Source organism: Poecilia reticulata, chromosome 6 (assembly GCF_904066995.2).
Source record: "Poecilia reticulata chromosome 6, P_reticulata-male-v2, whole genome shotgun sequence".
Classification (NCBI taxonomy): Eukaryota; Metazoa; Chordata; class Actinopteri; order Cyprinodontiformes; family Poeciliidae; genus Poecilia; species Poecilia reticulata.
The window spans coordinates 6533196-6555548 of record NC_088835.1 but is presented as its reverse complement, the minus strand read 5'-3'; the positions used below and the strand labels follow the sequence as shown (position 1 = coordinate 6555548).

General features: G+C 38.9%; 1 protein-coding gene across 3 annotated transcripts; it reads right to left on the bottom strand.

The window, feature by feature from the left end:
* Positions 1–1469: 1469 nt before the first annotated feature.
* Positions 1470–20125, bottom strand: ticrr (TopBP1-interacting, checkpoint, and replication regulator). Of its 3 annotated transcripts, none has more exons than XM_008410756.3 (21): positions 18975–20125; positions 17704–17941; positions 16782–17014; positions 15452–15692; positions 14260–14398; positions 13251–13369; positions 12886–13074; positions 12649–12794; positions 11516–11616; positions 11314–11404; positions 11147–11229; positions 10110–10334; positions 9853–9940; positions 7815–7887; positions 7181–7312; positions 6935–7025; positions 6783–6841; positions 6247–6515; positions 3617–5525; positions 1703–1831; positions 1470–1618 (listed from the first exon to the last, which is right to left on the bottom strand). In XM_008410756.3, the coding sequence occupies exons 1-21, from the start codon at positions 19689–19691 to the stop codon at positions 1500–1502; spliced, it is 5391 nt and encodes a 1796-aa protein (XP_008408978.1). In that variant the 5' UTR covers positions 19692–20125; the 3' UTR covers positions 1470–1499. The 3 variants fall into 3 exon arrangements, with proteins under 3 accessions (XP_008408978.1, XP_081463870.1, XP_081463871.1); XM_081607744.1 differs by having other exon boundaries at positions 16782–17025; positions 17706–17941; XM_081607745.1 differs by having other exon boundaries at positions 7205–7312; positions 16782–17025; positions 17706–17941.
* Between the last annotated feature and the right edge of the window lie 2228 nt (positions 20126–22353).

Genomic DNA, 22353 nt, shown 5'->3' with positions numbered 1-22353 from the left:
ACAAGGTTATTCCAGTCATTCATACAAAACTGCCGCAACTTCCTCATTGCGTCACGCCTGATTGGACTTAAAGGGGAAATTAGTGGCACTCACCTTCATCGTCCGATTTGAAAATGGCTTTCTAGTAAACGCAGCAACATTAGCTAACAACATTTCGCAGTGAGGTGATCTTTCGGACCACAATTTATTTTTATACAACTTTTTTTTCTTAACTGAACAGTAGTTTAATCTGAATTTATACAAACATTTCCCAAAGGCTTGAAGAATTAACTATTTGCCATAATGCATAACTATAAACCTGCACAGAAAGTAGGAGTTTTGCACTCACTATTTGGAATTATGTTATAATCCTGTACGTGAGCTCCTTATGGAAGGATAAATCTGCTCAAAGTTCACATACTTTGTCGATAAATTCTAAGCGACTAAAAAAAATAAATAAAATTATTCACAGCAAACTTACAAGCTCATTAATACAGAGCAACCATCTTGGTGATTCTCTGAACTGAACCAAAAGCAAAATGAAATTAATCAAATGTGTTAAAATGAGTAAAACAAAACTGCTTTCCATAACATTATGAAGGAACATCCTGAAAAAAAGAGGCTAACTCGATTTACAAACTACTATAAAAAAAAAAAGTGGTTCAGACTAAAAAGAAACAAAAAAAAAAAAAAAAGAGGTGGGGGAAATTTTGCAAGAAAAAAAAATCAGAAAATTATAAAGATCTTAGCATTCAAAATTTAAAAACAACATTTCTAACAAATTTAAAAACTTTAAAATGCATCAATTTAGTTGAATTTATGACTGACATTTCTGTTATGTACTTAGTCCTACAATTTAACCCGACGATCAGCGCTTTAAAAGCTACAGAACCGAATGGTTTAGTCAAATCACAGGCAGTGAAATTAAGTTTCAGATGTAGCTGGGCTGCCCTGTGGCATATAAAAAGCCAAAAAAAAAGGGTGTGTTTGATTTCACTGTGCTGACCTTTGAAGCCAGGTGGGCACTGATGAACAAACGGCGCTGATAAACTTCTTAGAGGAACATTTACAGCGCAACAAAACCCAATTCAGTTTTCAGCAAGTCGCTGCTCCGTGGTTTGGACTTCCTGCTTTTCAATCACTTTCGAATGGTTAAGAAAAACTGTTTATTCATAAAAGAATTTGTCAATATTTAACATATTTACAAAATTTCAGAAAATAAAATTTTTCTGAAAATGGCTAAAAAAATAAAAAAAGGAAAAATTAATAAATAATACTAATCGGATAAGAACAGGATCTGACTTGATTGTAAAACAGAGAGAAAGAAAATATGATCCCATTGATATCGGCGATAAATTTTAAACATCCTTTGAACTCTGGAGTGGTTCTGATTGAACAAAAGCAGCTTTCCAGTGGAGTTCAGCCAACCTTTTCACACATGGCACAAAAAGGCTCACGGCTTCACAGCACAAAACAAAGAACAGACGGTCTGATTGCTGAAAGTTTTTATGTTATTTATCTCAGTGGAGCAGTCTCTTCCTGCTGTAGGTCTTCCCCGTGTTAGAGCGCCTCGTCGGCTGGGAGAGGCTGAAAGGAGAGAGCTCCGGCTCACGATCCGTTTTCCCTGACGAGGCTTCGTCTGGAAAGTCAGGGGGGGGAGGGAGAAAATGAGTTGACCTGCAATAAGATGCTCGCATGGACACGTCGCACGTTTAAGCATTACCTTTAAAATCTGGCGTTTTCTTACGGGTGGAGCCCGTTTTGCCCTTAAACAGCAGCGGAGACTGAGTGAGGGCCAAGATGCCGCTGGGCGTCACTGGTTTTCTGCCCTTCCGACTGGGAGGAGTCCCCGCTGCCAGGAGAGGAGCAAACACAAGCGGGTGAATGAATGAAATTCGACCTCGCTGTAACAGCGGGTCGAAACCAACGACAAAGCTTTTCTCTGTGTACCGTCACAATATCTGTCATCATGTTCATATTAAAAGCTTAAAATGCAAGGTAATATCTGACCTTGTTACACCAAAATGCTAATATTTACCACTGCTCTGACAGATATTCTTTTAATTTACTCTTAATTAAGGGTGTACAACAAAAGAGAATGTTCAGTTTTGTTAAGAGAGGTAACTCACTGGAAATGTGCAAAAATCACATCGAGTCAATTCTGTTTACACTGGATTTCAAGATGATGGAGCATATTAATGAACATCGTATAACGTAAATGTGTCCGAGTTAGCTCATTTCATTCAGTGGTCCCTTAGGCAGTTGCTAAACCCAACCTAAAGTGATAAAGGCCATTAATCTCTCCTCACAAACAAGAGCATATCAGAACCTGACTGGGCTGCAGAGAATTCGCAAAACTTCCTGCAGCGTTAAAGCTGGTGTACGTAGCTTATTAAAAAAAATTACCCTTACATATTTATTAAAGCTGTCACTATGTCGTGACAGTATAATGTGAGACAGTTAATCTGTGAAAAAAATAAATTTGACCCCCTCCCTCCATTCTTAGGCCATCCTTCTGGCTCTGATTGGTTGTTTTTGGTCTTCATCAGACAACAATAGTAGCTCAGGGAGGAGGTGGAAAAGCTAGCTTTTTTTTCCACAGTCATAGCAAATTTATGAGAAACTTAAATTTTTCTTAAAAAAGTTTAATACCCCAGATTTAATGGACTCATGATGCTGCTATGCCACTTGCTACTCACCAAAAACATGCATCTTTGATATTTTTGATATCTTTGACCTATATTGAAAATATCAATATATCTTTATTGGATTCCCCCCACCCCCGCAAAAAAAATCCTACAAGTCAGGAACGTCTTTCCATGATGATCCTGAAAGCCACACCTTTCTCTAGTACGAGCCTCTCGGACCACTTTCACATCCGCTGTGGTGGAGCGAGACGCCCCACCACAGCGTGACATACTGATGGCAATGCTAACGCTGCGCTACTACTCGCTCAACCAACGACCTTGAAACAGCCTTACTGCGATAATGAACCATAATAGCCACGCTGGAGCTGATTTTGCACACAATCACGCTTTGTCACACAACCAGGCTGCTGCTGACCTTGATCTTCCAAGATCCAGCTGGCTTTCTGTGCCCCAGGTTGACCTCAGTCTGAGGCAAAGAAAAACTCATGTTTTATTTGAAAACTCCAAACTCTACCAGAATTTAATTTTCATTTTTCTTTTAGCTTTTTTAAAAGTATAAATATAACAACTTCAGTACAAATGTATTTATTTCAGCACTGACCAGTATTAGTATATAGAACCTATAAAAGCTATTCACAGGAAAGAAGGATGGATGGTGAAGAAACCGATGAACGGATGGACGAACAGATAGCAGGTATGATAAATGAGAGATGGGCAAACAGATGAACTGGTAGATGTTGGTGCATATCAAAAAATTGAATATAGAAGAAAAAAAGTTCTCATGACTTGATATATAAAATAATCTTCTTTCTTTTCATTATCACAATGAAATTCAAAGTCCATATCACCCAACCCTACTCTATACTATTCTGAAGTATTGCCAGACCTAAAATCTAAAGGTCTAGTTTTAATGTATAAACAAAAATATTTAAATTTTAAATATCTAACACATACATTCATTCTGCAAACTGTTTAAAGATATTGCTTACTTGACTTAATGTTTCCAGTTTCACACGCCCAGATGATTTCAGCTGAGTCAGCACTGTTCGTCCCTTCAGCCAACTTGGACATCCAGTACAAATCCTCCCTGGGGGAAAGAGGCGGCACCTTTGCTGACACTGAACGCGACTCTTTTTCTGCTGTGCTGCTCAAGGGTTCTTCGGTGTCTTCGAAGTCCTGCAGGCGACTGACTCCGAGCTCGGCCTCCTCCAGCAGCTCCTCCAGCCGCGGCTCCCCTTTTGGGACCCGATCTTTGCCTCCAAATGCCTCGAGTTGAGGCCTCTTCCTACGCGGCCAGCTGTTCAGGTTGTCCGGGGTTACTTTGCCCACGCTCTGCGGCGAAGGGGTGAGAGGGATGATGTCTGCCACTGCTACTGCCACGGGAGAGTGGCGCGTAGGCGTGTAGGACTGGCAGATGTACGTCTGGACGCTGCTGCCTTTTCCGGGAGTACATTTGGCTGGAGTGACGTGAGCGCAGAGAGAAGGCGAGCAACAAGCGGCGTCTTTGTGTTTGGCCATTATGGTCAAGGGGCTTTCCATGAGAGGCTTGGTGCCGACCAAAGGGCTCTCTGTGCCAGGTTGAGAAGCACCCCCAGAAGAGACATCGTCCGCATTCATGGAATCCGTCCGTTTAATTTTGAGTTTCGGTAGTCCTGACGTCTGCATTTCCAGTTCTACTTGGTAGCTCGGAGGGTTTGGCGCGACTGGGGATTTCTTGGATCTCGTCAAGCTTCTGGGGGTTGAGAATCGAGGGGAGTCGTTTCCGTACCCCAAACGAGCAGCGGCCTCCCTCTGCAGGCGGTCGGGGGTCTGGCGGAAGCCATAGCTGCGCCCCGGCGTGTTCTGGGGTTGCACAGGGGAAGCCGTCCTCGCAGGACAGTCGGGTCTAGACACACTAGGCTTCCTTGAGAAGCTAATGCTCATCTTTATACCCTGGTTAAACCGAGTCTTGACCACCGTAGCGTCGACGATGTCCAAACTGTCGTCATCTGTGGTTGTGGAGTTACTGTGAGAAGTCTGCGATTCAGTCTGGAGACTGGAGTCGGGTTCGGAGGACTGAGATGTTTCAGTCTGCTCCTCTGATGAACTGTTTGGAAGTCTATCCCCCTCAGGCGGTGGGTATGCCACCTCAATGGGGGATTCGGTGTTTGGCTCTTTCCTCGGGGTTCGTCCGGAGCGAGTGATCATTTGATGAACGGGACTGGGAATCTTGACTTTAGTTCTGCTTTTGCGCTGAGGTGAATTATGTTGGGTTGAGGATGCCGGGGGCGGCGTAGGGGTCGTTTCCAGACGAACCGCCGCATTTTCAGTTGTATTACATGTCGAAGACCTCAGATTTTTTTCTGGAGTCAATAAGTCTTGTTCGGACAGCCGTACCAGGCTTACTTGGCAGATCTTATCCGGGGTCTTAAAAATGTCCCTTTTAGCTTTAGTGCTTTGTTCTGGACTGTGGAGCTTGCTGGGAGTCTTCATGTGTCTCAGAGTGTTGAGAGGAGCTGTACTTGGTGACTCGGGGACTTTAAAAGTTGCACGGTCTGCCTCCACTGTACATTTCTGAGGAGAGGGAGACCATGTGACACTCTTCTTGGGAGTCTTGGATAACGGGCTGCTAAGTTTACATAATCCAGAAGCTTTGACTGGAGTCCTAAGAATGCCCTTTAAAGGACTCAGAACAGGACTTTGTTTACTTGGCGTATTTACAAAGAGAGACTCTTTGCCTGGAGATTTCAGAGGAATGGTCTTCATATTACTACCATGTCCAGAAGCATCAGCTAAAGGACTTTCAACCGAACAAACTTTTATTTTGGATGATAGTGGGGCCTGGGGTGTTCTGGGCATCTTAGGAGATAAATTCCTTCCACGTCTCTTGGGTGATTTTGACGGCGTTTTGTTTGGACTCTAAACATACAGCAAAAACATCATATAAGTGATGAAAAGTGACAGTAGTTCAGCACGAATTATGATTTCAAATGATTCGTATCCCTGCCAGATTTGCGCTAAAAATTACTTTCATTCAACTAAGAATTTTGTTAGACAGGAAACGAGTCAGGCATCTTGCAAAAGACACAGTACTGTAAAATTAGTACATAACAGAATTTGTGCTTCTTAAAACAAAAAGATATAAAGGCTTCAGATATTAGTCATTGTTTTTATGGGTTTCACCAACTTAAATTTTAGACTTTAAGATTATTTAAGAACCTATATCTCTACTGAAATTAGACAACTGACAAGAACTTTGCACTTAACTAGCTAGCAAGTAAATATTAGCAGCTAGCTAGCAGTAGCTTTAGCTATCTAGAGTCACAGAACATAAGAAAAATGTGTGTGCGACTCAAACTTTTCCTGACAGAAAAGTCCAGTGAGGAAAAAAACAAACAAACAAAAAAAACAAACATCAAAAATACGATATTAAATAGTCCCATCATAGTCAAAATGAATAATGTATTGAAGGTCAACTTGCATAAAAAAAGAGAGAGATCTGAAGGCCTTAACTTTACATATGTGAATTTAAGACTTTTTAAGGGTGTTACTTTAGTTCAACTCTGGCAAAATCCTTCAATAATGAAAAGCCAAAGTGTTCAACGTGTGAGATATCTGGGTATGAATTCAGATAAATTACCTCAAAAACACTGGAGTCTGTGGGCAACAGAGACTGGGTGACTTGGGTTTCATCAAACTGGTCACTGGGAGACTCGGCCGCGCCGAACAGAAGGCGCAAGGGAGACTGGACTGTTTTCACATTAACGCTACAGATTTTGCTGTCGCTGAGTGGAAGCTGAGATGAAGAAAGAGCTTTCTCCAGATTCCTGGAGCGAGGCTGAGAACTTGAGTAGAAAGTGCTTGAGTGTCTTCTACCAAATTTCTTTAACCTGGGGCTCCTTCTCAGGTCTGACAGAAAATCACAAAGAAAAGAAAATTACATTTTGTGGTTTAAAATCATGTTTATATTGTATTAAGCTAGAATCTTCCAAATAAAATACTTACAAATCTAAACTTTAAAAAGAAAGGTAACAGTGAATTTAATTCCTTATATTCATTCATATAACAAATTGTGTCCCAGATTATTGAATAAAATCTTTTTTTTTTCTGAAGAGAAGAGCTTAATTCACATAAATAAATTATTATGCGATGTACATAAATATAAATTGAAATTACCTTCGGCTGGTTTTACTGGTGACTCTTCTACTATGCACTCCCCTTTATGGTCAGATTTCCTGTGAAAAAAAATTCATTAACTGAACTAAATATTGCTCATTTACAAATGGCTGCAGATAGGCTCAGCTAATAAAAGTATGACTGAAACATACCTCCCTGCTTTCAGCCGCCGTAAGAGGCGACTGGACACCTGCTTGTGGAGAGGCGTCTCACACACCTTCTTTGTGAGAAGTTTGTGCTTTTCTGAAAAGGGGAAAAAAAAAGAAATACAGTAATTAAGTAATAAAAAAATATATGATTTTTTTGGTTCAATCTCAGAAATCTGAATACCAAGTAGCACAGCCAAATAATGGAAAACACTGCGTATTTCATGCAATTGACCAAATTCAAAAAGTTACCTTCAGATTCAATAGGACGCTTACGTTTCAGTCCTTCCACAGCAGAGACAGACTGGCTCCTTGGTAGTCTCCTTTTCGTGGAAGGGGAAACAATCTCTTGGTTGAAGAGGTTTCTTCTTACTTTGGTCACCTCTGTGGACCGATAAATGTACATTGAGAAGCTTTGATACTTTACTTAGGCAGGGCTTCACAACAAATTGCAAACTTGGCGCTGTCGCAGTATCATAATAGTCTGCTTATGCAGAAAGCGACTAAGCTTTCTTTGCCTGTAGCTGCATTTTCTTTGACCACATATTTGGCAATTTGACATTTTGAAAATAATGGAAACATCAATTTCAAAGAAACTGTTTTCTTTAGTTTTTTTCCTTTCTTTGGCCGTATCGAAATTGATTTATTTTGCAAAACTGCAATGCAAACACTTTTTTCGCATCACAAGTCAGATGATCAACAACCCAATACTGCTGCTGGTGCAAACCACAAAGAAGAAGACGACAGGAAGTAGTTGGTGGTCAGTTTTTTTTTTGTGACAAGACAATGAGTCGTGGGATGTTCTTCATATTATAAAGTGAGAAACAACCTTTTTGCGTCCTCTAGTCTGATCCCGACAGCGCTACTTTAATTTTTCTACACATACCTTGTGTTTGTTGCTTCTGAGGTTGCTGTAGTTCTGCAGGCTTCTCCATTGTAGTGGAGATCTTCATTTTGGACTAAGGCGAAAAAAAATATGTTTGAGTTAAGTGCTTGGCTTAGTCATCGAGAATTAATAAGTCAATTACCTCTTCGCTCATTCATTTGTTTTCAACCAGTTTTTAACTTGCATGGGTGCGAAGAAAAAAGTGTTCCTCACTTCCAATTCTTGCATGTTTCTCACAGTTTTGTTTTTCATAAAATCGAACAAATTTACTAGAAGTGTGCCGATCGATCGGTGACCGATCATAATCGGCCGATTTTCGTGAATAAGTGCATGATCGGTGATCGGCAATCATTGGCTCTTGTTGCCGATACCGATCACCTACATCTCATTTCGCAGCCTGTCTGTGCAGCTGGTCTCCTCTTTCCTTCACACTGCACAAACGCGCAGCAACAAATCCTAAGCGATGTGGAACTATAACACACTGAGTGAATGGGGACATTTGCATGTTGCGGCGAAAAATTGAAGCACGTCAAAATGCATCAACACAACGAAGCTAATACGACATAAAAACAATGCCATACTTGACGGAGTTTGGCTACATCAAGGCTCACTGCAGTAAAAAAGACATATGGAGGATCAGCTAGCAGGTAAAGCAGCGCACAGCTACAAGCACTCACCCGGATTAGCATGACGGTCAGAAAGCTAAACAAATAACCCGCAAAATTATTTAAGTCTTCGAGCTGCGATGTAAGACGCTGGTTCTGCTCGCTGTTGAACCGCTGTTACACGCTACAGGTAGTAATATTTCACAGACGAAGCGCCGCTTCTGCTCCACCTGGTAGTGACTCTCACACCGAACCTCTGTTTAAAACTGCAGCATCTAACCTAAAAAAATACATTTTACATACGTATTAAAACTTTCGCTGTCCTAACATGAGACAGATAATCTCTGAAAAAATAATCGATCTCCTCCCTGCTCTGCATAATTACTCCGCTCAGTCAGAAACAGCCACTCAGAACTAGCAGTAATCAGCTAGCCGCCATGCTAACAGGAAGTTTTCATTCAGTAACTCAGGATTGTTTATTGTAATTGAACCTGTATTTGCCTTTGAATGTTAAGTTTTATACTTGAATTTTTTTGGCAATGTTGAGAGGTTTTATTTTGACTTTTTGCATTATTTAGCCTCTTCAGAGCCTTCATATGTTATCAGTCTGTTAAAGATAGTATTACCGATGGCAGTACAATTTACAGAATGCCTGTTTAGTTTACTTCTTGGAAAAAGTTATAAAAACTCGTTTTTGTCTAAATTAAGGTGAATTCATGGTTCCTTTCTCCACATAATGTAACCGGTAGTGTTTATGATAAAAAAAGAATAATTATGTGATCGGTATCTGTGATCGGCCCTCATGGGTGATCGGTATCGGCAGGAAAAAATCTGATTGGCACATCTCCACAATTTACATATTAGAGACAACACAAGTAAACAGAGAATGCAGTTATTGAATGAAGTTGTTTCAGAAAACTGGCTAAGCCCAGTGGTCCAGCTGCCCACCGTGTCTTTGAGTTCAAAAGTTGACAGAAAAATTTATAATATAACCTGGTCGTTGGAAGACATCATATTTACAACACCTAAACACCAACTAAAAAGTCTCAAGAAAAGACAAACATGGAAAACTGCAATTAAAATAAATATCAATTGTTTGCACTTCAATTGTTTCATCCTAATTAAAGTGTCCAAATTTTTTTGATCCGTGACTCGTCACTTTAGTTGCTGAAGTTGTTACTGTTTCACCAAACATATTTTTAACTTGTTTTTGCCATCACCGTTACTGGAATATTTATTCATTTTTTTAAAAACCTGTAACAACAAACAAACAATGCTCAGCCTGGTAGGGGAGCAAGTAAAGCCTGGTGGCCCGCCAGGATGATCATACACTGTGGGAACCCCTGTGTTTATTACTAAGGGGGAAAAATCCAAATCCACATGGCACTGTGTGAAAAGTGAAATATGAAAAAAAAAAAAAAAAAGGAACTTACTGTTCTTGTGGTCTTCTTGGGCAGCTGTATTTGACGAAGACTCTGTGTGGATTCAGTCATGCTGCGATGTCGAGTCAACATTCCACTCCTGCACAGAAAACAAATAAAAAACTTATAAAGCATATATTGAACCCTGAAGGTTTACTATATGTTTTTTCTTTAAATAAAAAAAATCAAAACAACAGCAACACTGTTAATTTTACAACACTCCTTTCATTATTTCTCCAATTTCTTGGAGCATTTTTTGCAAAACCCGCCTCCTCTTGTTGGCCGAACGGTTCCGCAGGTCGTGCAAGCCGTCGTTAGAGACGAGGCTCTGCGCCGAGACGGCAGGCGAGGAGGCAGAGGGGGAGATGCTATCCTTGGCAACAGAGTCGTCGCTGAAGAAGTCAGCAGGCAGAACGGCCACCAGGGCGTCAGGGAGCTGAGTGCCTAGGCTGTTGTAGACGTCTGCAAGCACTTTCGGAACAGCAGTCAGGAAGCTGTCGGGATGGAGAAACAACACTTTTGTTTTTAGTTCTTGGGAAGCATTTAAATATGGCGCTTCTTCTTTAGGACTGTTGGAAACTAAAAGGAAAAAAGAAAATAAAGAAAAAAAGAGGTTCCATGTACTAAATTTAAATGGTAGGGTTTGGTGAAGGTTACCTCAAACTGTGTACTCAAAAATTTTAATTCAAACCCAAATGTACAAATTTATATATGAAAAAAAAAGGTTTTATGACAAACCAAGTGATGTGTTTCAAGCATTTATTTCTGTTCATGATTACACGAAAAAGTGTGAGCAAAAGTGTCAGGAGTGTCAGTTTCTGGAATAATCTTGAGGGTGAGATAAAACAATCTAAATTTCTTTCTGCATTTGAAAAAGTTTTGAAAATTATGATGATGACGCGACATGGCGCCGAGTAAGTTAATGTCTTTTGAGCGAAACAGCTAATTTTATTTTTATGTGAAAAGCTGGCAGAAGTAAGTTTGCACTTCTTTTTGTTCATTTTTACATGATTCGTTTTAGTTGTTACATAAACTATTAATAGTTATTATATAGTGAATGAAATAAAAAAAATTAAATGAAATGGAGAAAAGTCCTGTACTACCCAAAAAACTATGGTGGCCCAGAAAGGTCAACAAAATGCAGAGGCTACAAGGAAACAGTCAAAAGTTACAATTTAAACTATGCTAAAACAGAAGTTAAGCTAACATGTCTACCATAACTTCTGTTGCCGTTTTTTTCTTGCATTTTCTTGACCCTTTCGGGCCACCGTAAAGAACGCCCGTCTCTGTAGAGGTGCACACTTACCCTGGGAGGACTTCGTCCTGAAGAAACCTTGCGAGGCACGCCGGGTCTTTGGTTAATGAGATTATTCTGAGCATTTCCGCTGCCTGACAAAAGACAAAAAAAATATTAAAACTAGAGAAAAACACAAGACAGCTGCATTCTGTCGATGGAAATGTTGACCCTTTTACCTCCTCCACCATCCGGTCTGCGTCTGAGTGGGATTGTTTGGAAGCAAAACGTCTGCACAGCTCCAGCCGCAGCATCACTTGCAGTTGGCACCTAGATTAGTTTGATTAGTTATATATATTAGTTAGAGTTAAACAATCTAGATAAGGCACGAGAACAGAGAGACGAGGAGGAATCGGTTCATGAAGTGAATCAATCACTCACTCTCTGACTTTGCTCTCGGCTTCGTCAGCGCCGGGGTACAGCTGGCGGATTGATTTGCCGGTCTTCATGAGATGCTGTTCCACAAGCAAAGTTGCCTTTTCCTACAGATGAGACGATGTGGTTTTAGAATGAACTTAATCCGAGCTTTTTCTACCTAATTTTGCATTCATATATTTATGCACCGCCTTTGACTTTGTAATCATTTCCTCATCTTGAATTAACATATTATTTACTTCATGAACAGTGGGAAACTTTAAAGTGATGTTTAAATTAGACAGTGTTTACTTTGAGGCAAGTGAAGCTGAAAAAAGCTTTTAAAAAGTTAATGTAAAAGTATAAAAAGGACAGACCAACTATGATCAACTTTCAACAACTGGAAAGTTGAGCTGGGTGATAAAATGACCAGATCCAATTTTCATCAATTTTCTTTCTCCCTAAAGATGTTATTACAAATGACAGGAAAAGTTCTCCAAAGTGGTTTTTATTTCAGTCAACGACGAGAATCAGAGCCAGGCTATGAGAATTTCTTCTTAATTACGGAGAATATAGTTATGAGATTAGAAGAATTGATGCAACTTTACCAGAAAAATGACTTAAAATGATGAGTAAAAAGTCGTTTTAATGAGGAAAAACAGCTTTGATGGAATTATCTGGATCTGACATGAGCAGGCCAGTCCATTTAGAAGTAGACACAATCATTTCAATGTTCTGCTACTGATGATAATTTGAGGCTGATGTGCAAAACGGCCATGTTAAACTATGACTTCACAAGTTGCTCAATATTCCTCCTTTTATTCCATTGCTATTTTTCATATTGCAGTTCTCATAAAATTACAACTTTATTCTGGTAAAATTATGATTTAATTTTTGTAGATAAAAACAAAAACATCTTAGCCTGACCCTTAGTCATAAAGTTTACCAGAATTTCAAACCTAAATAAAAACAAGATGGCCGCCCTGACATCGCTAAGAAATATGAAAATCCAATGAGCTTAATAAATCCAGATTTTCCAAAAATGACATCTTCAAAAGCTCAATAAAATTGATTTATCGCCTAGCCCTGGACTGCAACAAAAACAAATCTTTATAAGGTTTAAAAAACAACAACAAACGAACAAAAAAACATTGTGTCACCTCCCAGTTTGACTCTGCAGTCAGAAATGTTTTTATGGCGTTGAGAAGCTGCTGAGCGCTGGTCAGGAGAGACGAGTCTCTCTCTGCTACCGTCTTGTCGTAACCGGCCTTCAAGTGGCTCAGCAGCTCTTTCTCACTAGAAAAACCTGAGAGACGGAAAACAAAGCAGCAAAAGTCAATATGGAATGTGTTATTGAAGCACATTGTCACAGACATTTATTTAGAAGTTTAACTTACTGAGCGCGCTCGCCGCTGCCGGTTTGTTCCTGTCACTTAGCTGTCTCTTCCCGGCTCTGTCGGCGCCCGGTGGTTCGGCCTCGCTCTGACTCTTCTGAGCTTTCACGTTCAGCCGCGCCACGTTCAGCATCTGCAGCGAGCGACTCATCGTCTTCATCTTCTGCTTCACCGGCGTACGGTGGGCGCCTCCTGCAGTGCCAGGAGCCAAAGAAAAAGGAGGTTTAAAAAAAAAAAAAAAAAAAGACAGAAAAGATCCGTAGAAGGTGAATGTAGGGCCTTTAAAAACGGTTTTGGATTTTAAAATAGCTGAATTTTGAGTAGGAGGTGGAAAGAATTATAATATATATAAAAAGGAGCTTGCGTACGTTTCTTCCCCTTTTTGCTGACTGACTCCTGGTACAGTTCAGACAGACCACTGACCAGATTCTGCTGAGCCTCAAAAAGATCCTCAGCTGATCCCTCTTCAGGTACCACGTGGAGCAATCTGCAAACAATCATTTAAGAAAACGTTTGTTTCTTCTTTCTTCATGTCAATGTCATCATGTTCCAAACCTGGAAGCAGATCTAGATGAAGTGCAACATCAGCTGCGTTTCCGTTACAAATGTGCACAAAACTTTGTCGGCATTTCACAAATGTCGAAAAAAACAAAACAAAACACAATTTTGCAATTGCAGTGTTTCCGTTAAATACGAAACGCAATTAAAATCACATGTGAGTAGGCTTGTTTGTGTGATAGCTCATTAAAAAACATCATCCTCCAACTACTTCCTGTCGTCTTCGTGGTTTGGACCAGTGGCAACATCTGGCTGTTGGTCATGTGACCTGTGTGATGGGGAAAGTAGTGTTTCCACTTCAGTTTTGCAAAATACACTAATTTCGATACGGTAAAAAAAAAAAAAAAATCATCTCAATTTATTTTTGAAGTGTAAAATTTCACAATAATATGGTGAATGAAGAGGCAGCTAATGATTGTAATGCCTTCAAGGCAGATTTAGATTATGTGTTAACTAAACGGTCAAGATTTCTTGTTAAAGGAAACATGTTAAAGCAGGGTTATATATAAAATGCTGTATAAAAAAATATTTTGTTACCGACAGGAAAATGTTTCTTTTTTTTAATCATTACATAAAAATTAAAGCTGTTAAAAGTCTGTTTTTATGTTTCCTTATTAAATAAATATGCAGAGGGAAAGTCTAGGACACAATTTCTGGTGCAAAGTGCGAGTAGATTTACGCTGTGATATGATTGAGTTTTCATTTTAGGCCGATGATCCATCGCTACTGACAGATACACAACTGAAAAAAAAATAAAGCCTACGACAACAGCAGCCTTAAAAAAAACAACCAACAAATAAATAAGAATTCCTCTTGTACCTTATTGACTCCATTAAATTGGCGCTGACTCCTGACTGATCCGACTGTGGGAACCAGGTCTCTAAGGTGTGTGTCGTTGGTGACCGGTGGCTCAGCTCCTGCGCAGCCCACTCAGGTGCAGGAGGGTCCCGGACCTCATCTTTACAACAAACGAAAGCAAATTTACGCACAGCGTTTAAACTGAGCTTAGCATTAAAAACATGTTGCTACACTATTCAGGGATGGATTCTCAGACAACACACAACACGTACCAACATCTGCAGTTAGCTGAATTTATCAAAAACTATAAACACTTTCATAACTACAAATCAAACTAGGACTTTTTTTTTTATTTTAAATATTTGACAATTTCCCAAGCTCAGAAAAAAAGTGCTAACTGGTGTCATCCAGAAAACCATTTGTTACTCATATAGATTCATTACACAGAGTGAACTATTTTAAACCTTTATTTCTTGTCATTTTGATCATTACGACTTACTGTTAATGAAAACAGATAATTCAGTGACTCACAAAGTTTTAATATTTTTTAAAAAACTTAGAATATTCATAGAAAGTTGAGTGGAAGGAAAACGTGCACATGCACAATGATTCACAACTGAGGCTCGACACACATGAACCCTGCAGATGCGCTATAAATGTTGCAGAAACTGTCAGTGGAGTCTGACCTGGGACTGAGTGTTGTCTTAGTATTTGTTTTATGTTGTAAACTAGTCCTTACTGTACAGTCTCTTATTCTTATTTTCCTATATTTTTTTGTTATTATGCACGGTCCCGATTACGTAAACTTTGCCTGCCGTGAGACAATAAAGAATATTTCTCTAGTATTCTGATATTTTGATTGTTTTTTAAATCACCAAGTAATAATTGGATATCAAAAGGTGCTGAATCGGAGATGTATTTATAGAATTTGAACTGGGTGAATCTAAAACTGCAACTTGAGGAGTTCTGGTAGAATATTTATAGACAAAGGTTGTTTCTTATTTTAATCTTAAATGCAAAATGTTGATTTTTTTTTATTTTTACAGTTTTAGTTTAGTTACTGCTCTGAGAGTGTTGTTCTTTAAGGAAATGGCCTTTTGTGAGTCCGTATACTCCAGTTAATGATTAATCAATTACTAAATTAGTTGATGATTATTTGAATCATCAATTAATCCGATTAATCGCTTCAGGTTCAGTCTGCTTTAATTCCTACCGTCGGTCCCGTCGCCGTCCTGGTTCATGATGTCATAGACCATGCCCAGAACGCTGTTCACCACTTCCGGCAGGTCTGCGGAGGTTTCTGTGGCGACGGGGGTGGGGGTGGAGACGTTCGTCTTCAGCAGCTTGTCGTGCTGAAGGAGGATCGGCTGGAAAACGGTGAGCAGAGCTGTGGACTGAGACAGCGGGGAAAAGACGGCGGGACACGACAGCCCACTGTGACTGACTTCAGCAATCTGCGGAAACAATTAAAGCAGGGAATGAAAAGATCGGAGTCACCAAGCGAAAAGCTATTTTGCTTATACATCAGACATCGTGCTGCGTTAAACACTCTCATTCCGTTTGTGTTTGAAAACATTTCATTTTTGGTTCCGTTTTGCGGTTTAACTCCACGCAGTTCGACTTTTAAGACAGATCAGATTTTTTTATTTTTTTTTATAAGAGCTACATTAAAAGGAGAAGGTGTGTCCTTGCTGTGAGCTAGAGCTAGAACTTACTTGGAGGAGAGAATTTTTTTTTTTACTGTAATTAACCCAAGGCACAAAAAAACCCAAAAACAAAACAAATGCAATGTTTAGACTGGATTTTAACAAGCTTGTTTAACTTTTATTGCTGCATTTTGTAGTCGTGTTTCAGGTCACTGTGGCGATTTCCGCCTTACAGAGGTGCGACTAAGACAGAAAACTGCATTAGGGCTGAAACGATTAATTGTATTAATCGTGATTAACTGATTATTTAAACAATTGCCAGTTATTTTAGTAACGAATTAATAGTTAACTGGAGCACACAGACTCAAAAAAAGTAACAGTTGGTGAAAAGAAATAAAATTTCAGTGCAGTAATTAAACCAAAAGTACAAAAAAATATTTACATTTTTGCACTAAAGATAAAAACACCTTTGTCCAGTAGATATGTTTTAGCCAAAATTAATTTTAGCTTCACTCAATTCAGATTTACTACAGGAATGTCATTGTATTGCAATTTAGGTAATTATTTATTTTCTTACATTTAAAAAATTGCTAATTAGCATCTTTTAATGTATTTTTTATATTTTGTTGGAGAGGATTAAGAGGTTAAATTAAAAATCTGTAAAATGTGCAATCCCCCGGTTTGTCAGCAGATTCATCGATTACTAAAATAATCAATAACTGAGGCCTTACACTGCTTATTGATGAGGTGTTGTGCATCATCTTTGTGTCTTAGGAGAAAAGAAAGCTTCACATGAGAATTTGTGTCTTTGCTTGGCATTTGCAGAATCTCACCCGTGTTACATCTCCATAAAAACTCTCATGTGGTATAAATGTCAGCTTCTCTCTGGTCTCTCACCATTTGAAGTGAAAGAGCGGACAGCTGTGTGAAGAGAGGCAGGAAGGCAGCCACTTCCTGGTCGCTGCTGCTGGGGAGCTGAAGCAGCCACGACTCGGTGGGAGATTGAGTCAGGCAAGAAGCATCCCAGCCCTGCAGCGCCCCCTTCAGGTGCACCTCTACAGACTCCTGCAGAAGACGTTGGCCTCTGCACATCGGCTCCACCACAACACGGCAACTGTGAGAATCGTTTCCTAGATTAGCAAAGAATAAAAAGATAAAAATAAAACAAACGAGGAAAATAAACCGGCAAGTTTATTTATGAATATATGCAAACATTATGTTTTAGTCATCTTAATGGTATCGTTTGTGTTCCGTGTGGAGCATACTTGTAATGTTTTAGAGAAGCAACACCACAGACTGTTTCAGGTTATTTTTTGGGACGATTAATAACTTATATGGCTTAAAAATAAAATCTCTAAAATTTTTGTGTGTGTGTGTGGGGGGGGGGATATCTATTTCCCCCCCCCTTACTCATTTCCCTTAAAAATAAATTACAAATTAAATAAACTACTTTTAAAAATTGGCTTTTACTTCAGACATACCTTTCATGAGTTGACTTGAATTCAAGGTCCAAATGAATAGAAGCTGTAAAAACACACTGGTGGAACAAGATGGTAGTGTGCGTGTGTGTGTGTGTGTGCGTGTGTGTGCGCATGTGTGTGTGCTGACATCACTCTGAACTCCGGCAATACAAGGAATGCTTTGGTGGGGAAAATAAAAAAAATCCAGACTTTAATCATTAAAATCGATTTATCTCCCAGACCTACTTAAAGGTAAAGTGAACTTTTTAAAAAAAAACATTATCTGGATAAATGACTCAAGTTACAATAATTATCAATGTTTTGGAACGTTCTGGAAAACATTCTGCGTTTCCACGAACCATGGTCCCATCGTAGGACGGCGTCTGCGGCAGGAAAAGCTAGGCGGTACAGCCTCTCTGACGACAGCAGGAAACCCACGCTGGAGCTGAACAGGGAGGATTCCCTCCTGCGCCTCGGGTCGGAGTTGTGATTGGAGCAGAGGTTCAGAAGAGCCACCAAGGGAATCACTCTGCCACCCGCTTGGGCCAGAACTGCAGACAGCTTGTCGGAGCCAAAGCCGTCCTTGCAGCTCACGATCTGAAACGAGACGGAAGGTTCCACAGGAGATGAGCGGAGAGGGACGGTTGGAAATCAACGCTGAAAACACGAGTTCAAAATCATCCATCTGTATGTCTGTGGAATGTGTTTCACTTTGGTGATGACGTTTCTTTTCAATAATATTCAAAATTATTCAGTGGGTCTGTACGGGCCTGTCACACTAAACAATAAATCAATTAATCGCATGATACACTAAGACAAACTCGTTATTTTTCATTTTGTTGATTTACCGTTTTTCTCGTTTCTCTCTCCAACAGAACTAGTCTTCAGTCTGGCGCTTTGGTCTCAACTATTCCCTTTTTGAAACATAATTTTGTCTACAGGGACTTCAGAATTCATTTTATTTGTTTTTTTCTGTTTTGTTTATACGTTTTGGATTTTTAAAACGTCTTCCAGTTCCAATGTTTAAATGATCATAAAATGTAATGTTTATCGATCTTTGAGAAAGTGTCCTTGCATTATTGCTCCATAATTCATATTATATCACTTGTAAATTGTCTCTAAACAACATTATGATTTATTGCAACAAGTTCTGGGACAATTTATTGTTGGGCAAAATTTCTTATCGTGACAGGATCCTAGTGTCTGCATGGTTTGTTTGTTTTTTCCCCCCTGAAGCCTAAGTGCAAACAGAATTTGATGGAAGCTAGTTGATTGCAACAAAAAGATAATAATTCTAGTTTTTCTGCTACTTTCAAATGAGACATTAATATGGAAATTATTGTGGTTTTATTATTAGAATAACTATAACTGTTGATGGTGTGTGAATTCAGAGAAAACCTAACAAATTAAACTTCAGCATCTAAATCTTGATTTAAGATTTTTCTCAAGTTAATGTGCCTGATGGTCTGTGAATTTTTGGTTGACTTAAAAAAATTATCTTTCATCGACTTAATTAAACAACAACAACTTTGAATTAACAGTATTAAAAATATTTTTTGATCGACTGAAAAAAAAAATAAAATAAAGGTCGACTTTTCAGCAGTAGTGCCCACTCAGTCTCTGAGTTTACCTCAACATGTGGACGAGTGTCAATCCAGTGCAGAACAACTTGTTGCTGGGCAACCATGTCGCTAAGACTCTTCGGCAGGATATATTCGGTCACATCTGCTGGCAGGTCGCCGTCTTTTACAGACAGGTAGTCCAAGAGATGAGCCCTCGAACGGGGACACCGTGAGACCACAAACACCATATTCTTCCCGCTGCTTAAATAGTCGCTTTCTTGAGACACGCCGGCCTTTCCTGTAACACGACTTGACTTCCTGGGTCTGAGTGAAAGTTTAGTCGGAGAAGTGATGTCCGGTCTGTCCCACTGGAAGTCCAGCAGAGTTTCCCTAAGAGCGTTTTGAACTGAAACCGATTCACTGGACTGTAGCTTCTGTTGGGAAGGACAAACTTTATCCTTCACGTCGAATCTCGCTTCAAGCTCTTGCTCAAAGTCCTCGAATGTTTTGTGTCGCAGCTCCTTGAAGTCGGATCCTCTCGATATGACGCTGGCACTGCGACCAGCTTTTGCCTGGAAAAACGTATAACCCCAGCGCACTTTCTCAAATCCATATTTGTAGCCGAAATGCAATAGGATATACAATACTCCCCGTTTCACGAAATTGTTTCGGACCTCCAGTGGATGGTCTGACACGTGATCTTCATAATCAACATCGATAACAAACACTAGGTTGTGCAGAGCCATGCTGTTAAATGTAATGTCAATAAATGGGGAAAACGGCATGAAAAACTTGGTACGTTTAGGTCAAATGTTGACCAAGAATGCCGTGACAGGGTTAGCAGTTCAGATACACCCGCTCTTTCATTTCATGTAATAACTTTACCTTAGTTTTAAGTGGGTCGGTTTGGTTAACTTCATGTTTCCACGATAACAGCTATCTGCTAGCAAACAACAACGTTACAATACAGCTGTACAAACTTCAGTCAGATGTGACGCTTTACGAATGTTCTGACGGTTCTCTTTGAAATAACGTAACGCCTGTGCTATAAAGTAAACACCCCGGAACGTAAAAAAGATACTTTCCAGACAGCTTAGAGAGTCCACACGCCGTTACTCGCATACCTAAACTACATAATCGCCATTTTCCTCATAGCTGTCCTTAACCGTTCGCGCTCCTTCTATATTTGTTCCGCCTCCAAAATCTAATTGGTTGGTTACTCATGACACCAGTTTGATTGGTTAAAAGTAAACTCATGCGTGCGTCACGAGTCCGGTATGCACACAATTCATTGGTTGGGTTTCTTGTCAACTAAACAAGGAAGTCTGACGCAAGAATACGTAAGAGATTGACAGGAACAGGTTGCATTTAGCTTCTTTCTTTCTTTCCTTCTTTACAAAATTGTTGTTAAAGCCTTAAAAATAATTTCGAAAAGCAGCACGTTTTTCTTTTTCTTTTAAAATCACTATTATTTCTGAACAAAGGGGAGGTCATCTTGGCAATAATTCAAACCTTTTAGAAGAAATATTCCCACTTAAAATATTCCCATGTCTTACTTTTTAGCCACTGCGATTTGTACTGAAACCAGGTAAGAATTTTACAGTTAGTTTTACTATGCACTACTTGTCAGAAGTTTTCCATATAAATATTTGATAGTTTGGGTCATAATTATTTTGGACTCTTTTTTTTTTTTAAATACACACCTTTAAAAAAAATTATAAAAAATTTTAAATGTAAAAAGTTCTCAAATTATCACCCTTCTGACAGACAATCTGAACAGGAGAGGAGTTGGATTTGTTGTCTTTATGTTACTAAAAACTTTTAATCTTTTGGCGCTGCTCGATTGGCTGAAAGGTTTGATTCAATTATTCATTTAGATAAAGGTTAAATATTAACATTGGAAAACTTAACAGAAAGGTCAAGCAAAGCCAGTGCTCTCCCCAAATCCAACATAGCTTCCAAAAAACAGACATACAAATTTAAACATTTTGATCTACCATAAAGATGGTTTTCGATAGGTTACCACAAATATTCAAATAATGTTGAATATTTAACATATTCAATCATTTTGGTTCCAGGAAATATGAAGCATGGAATTGAGATTAAATGGTTTTTTTTTAAATATTATTATTACTTTCTATCTTTGTCTGAAAAGTAAAAGGCATATTAAACATGCTTAGGGCTGAAATTGCATTCCTTTTTGGTTCATCAGTTATTTACAAGAGAACTTGGCATTCTCTCTCTGCCTGCACTGCATTGCCTAAAAAGGGGAAAAATGTCCTGACTCATTCAGGGCAGAGATGTTGAGCTCTGGGGATTTTCATGGGCTTTTAGTGGCCTTTCAGGAAGATGGATATTACAGTTTAATTATATTAATTATCTATATTATATATAAGCTCAAAACAAGCACATACTTCACAGAGATTTGTCAGGAAACTGAACAATAAGTTCGAAAGGTAAACCGCAACCTTTTCTGTGAATTTATGATCACTTGTAACTGTACACCACCAGGGGGAGACAAAGAGTGCAAGCATGAAACTTGGTATCAGAAATGACATTTAAGACACACCTGGACTCTGCCTGACTCACTTAAAAATAAATATCTGAACTTGGTTGTTTGGAAAAAACAAACAAACAAACAAACAAACAAACAAACAAACAAACAAACAAACAAACAAATTAAACGTCAATGGACTCTGAAGAACAATATTAAGGAATAAATCAAGTTTTTGTGAGACTGAAAATCCTCAACAGATCGCAACAATTGTATTTGTTAAAGTTGAGTTGCAAAATCTCACCGTCACATCGGAGAAAACTCCAACCTTTAATTCAAGAGTGTTTGAAATTTTTTTTATTTTTTTTTAAATAAAAAAAAATCTAAATTTGGCCTTCCAAATTTAGATTATTTTTTTTTTTAAATAGGGCAAAATCATTTCTGAAATTTTTTTATATTTTTACCGCGCAGTATGTAAGGTAAAATGTTTTTTAATAATTACATTTTTAATCCACTTTCATTCCATATTAAATAAAACACATTTATCCAGTGACTTGTACACCAAAGCAGACTCGGCTGTGTCCAGATTTGCCCTTAATTTCTTAAACTTGTCTGAAGACAGCAGTCATTATCAAAGTAAGAGTGATATCCCTTTCCTAAAAAAAATGAAAAAAACAAGTAATACTTAATTTGTCCAAGTAAAATATTTAACTATTGCATGCTTAATTTATTGTGGAGTAGGAAAAAAGGAGATTTTTTTTTACTTTTTTCCCCACATTTTTTAGCTCGTGAGCATTTTTGATTTTTGATTTACATTTGTATAATTTTTTTATGAACATCGGATTTTTCCTGGGGGCGGGGGGGCACAGAAAATCAGTCCAGGGGCTGAAAGTGGCCAGCGAGCCGCAGTTTGGACATCCCTGCTCCCGATCGTTCAGAATTGCAGGGCATCT

Excerpts from the sequence above, each read along its gene's own strand:
- ticrr (XM_081607744.1), bottom strand. The coding sequence starts at position 19,691 with ATGCCGTTTTCCCCATTTATTGACATTACATTTAACAGCATGGCTCTG. Across the intron at positions 7,888-9,852 it reads CCAAGAAGACCACAAGAACA|TCCAAAATGAAGATCTCCAC; the intron begins GTAAGTTCCTTT and ends TTTTCGCCTTAG. Across the intron at positions 6,516-6,782 it reads ACCAGTAAAACCAGCCGAAG|ACCTGAGAAGGAGCCCCAGG; the intron begins GTAATTTCAATT and ends ATTTTCTGTCAG.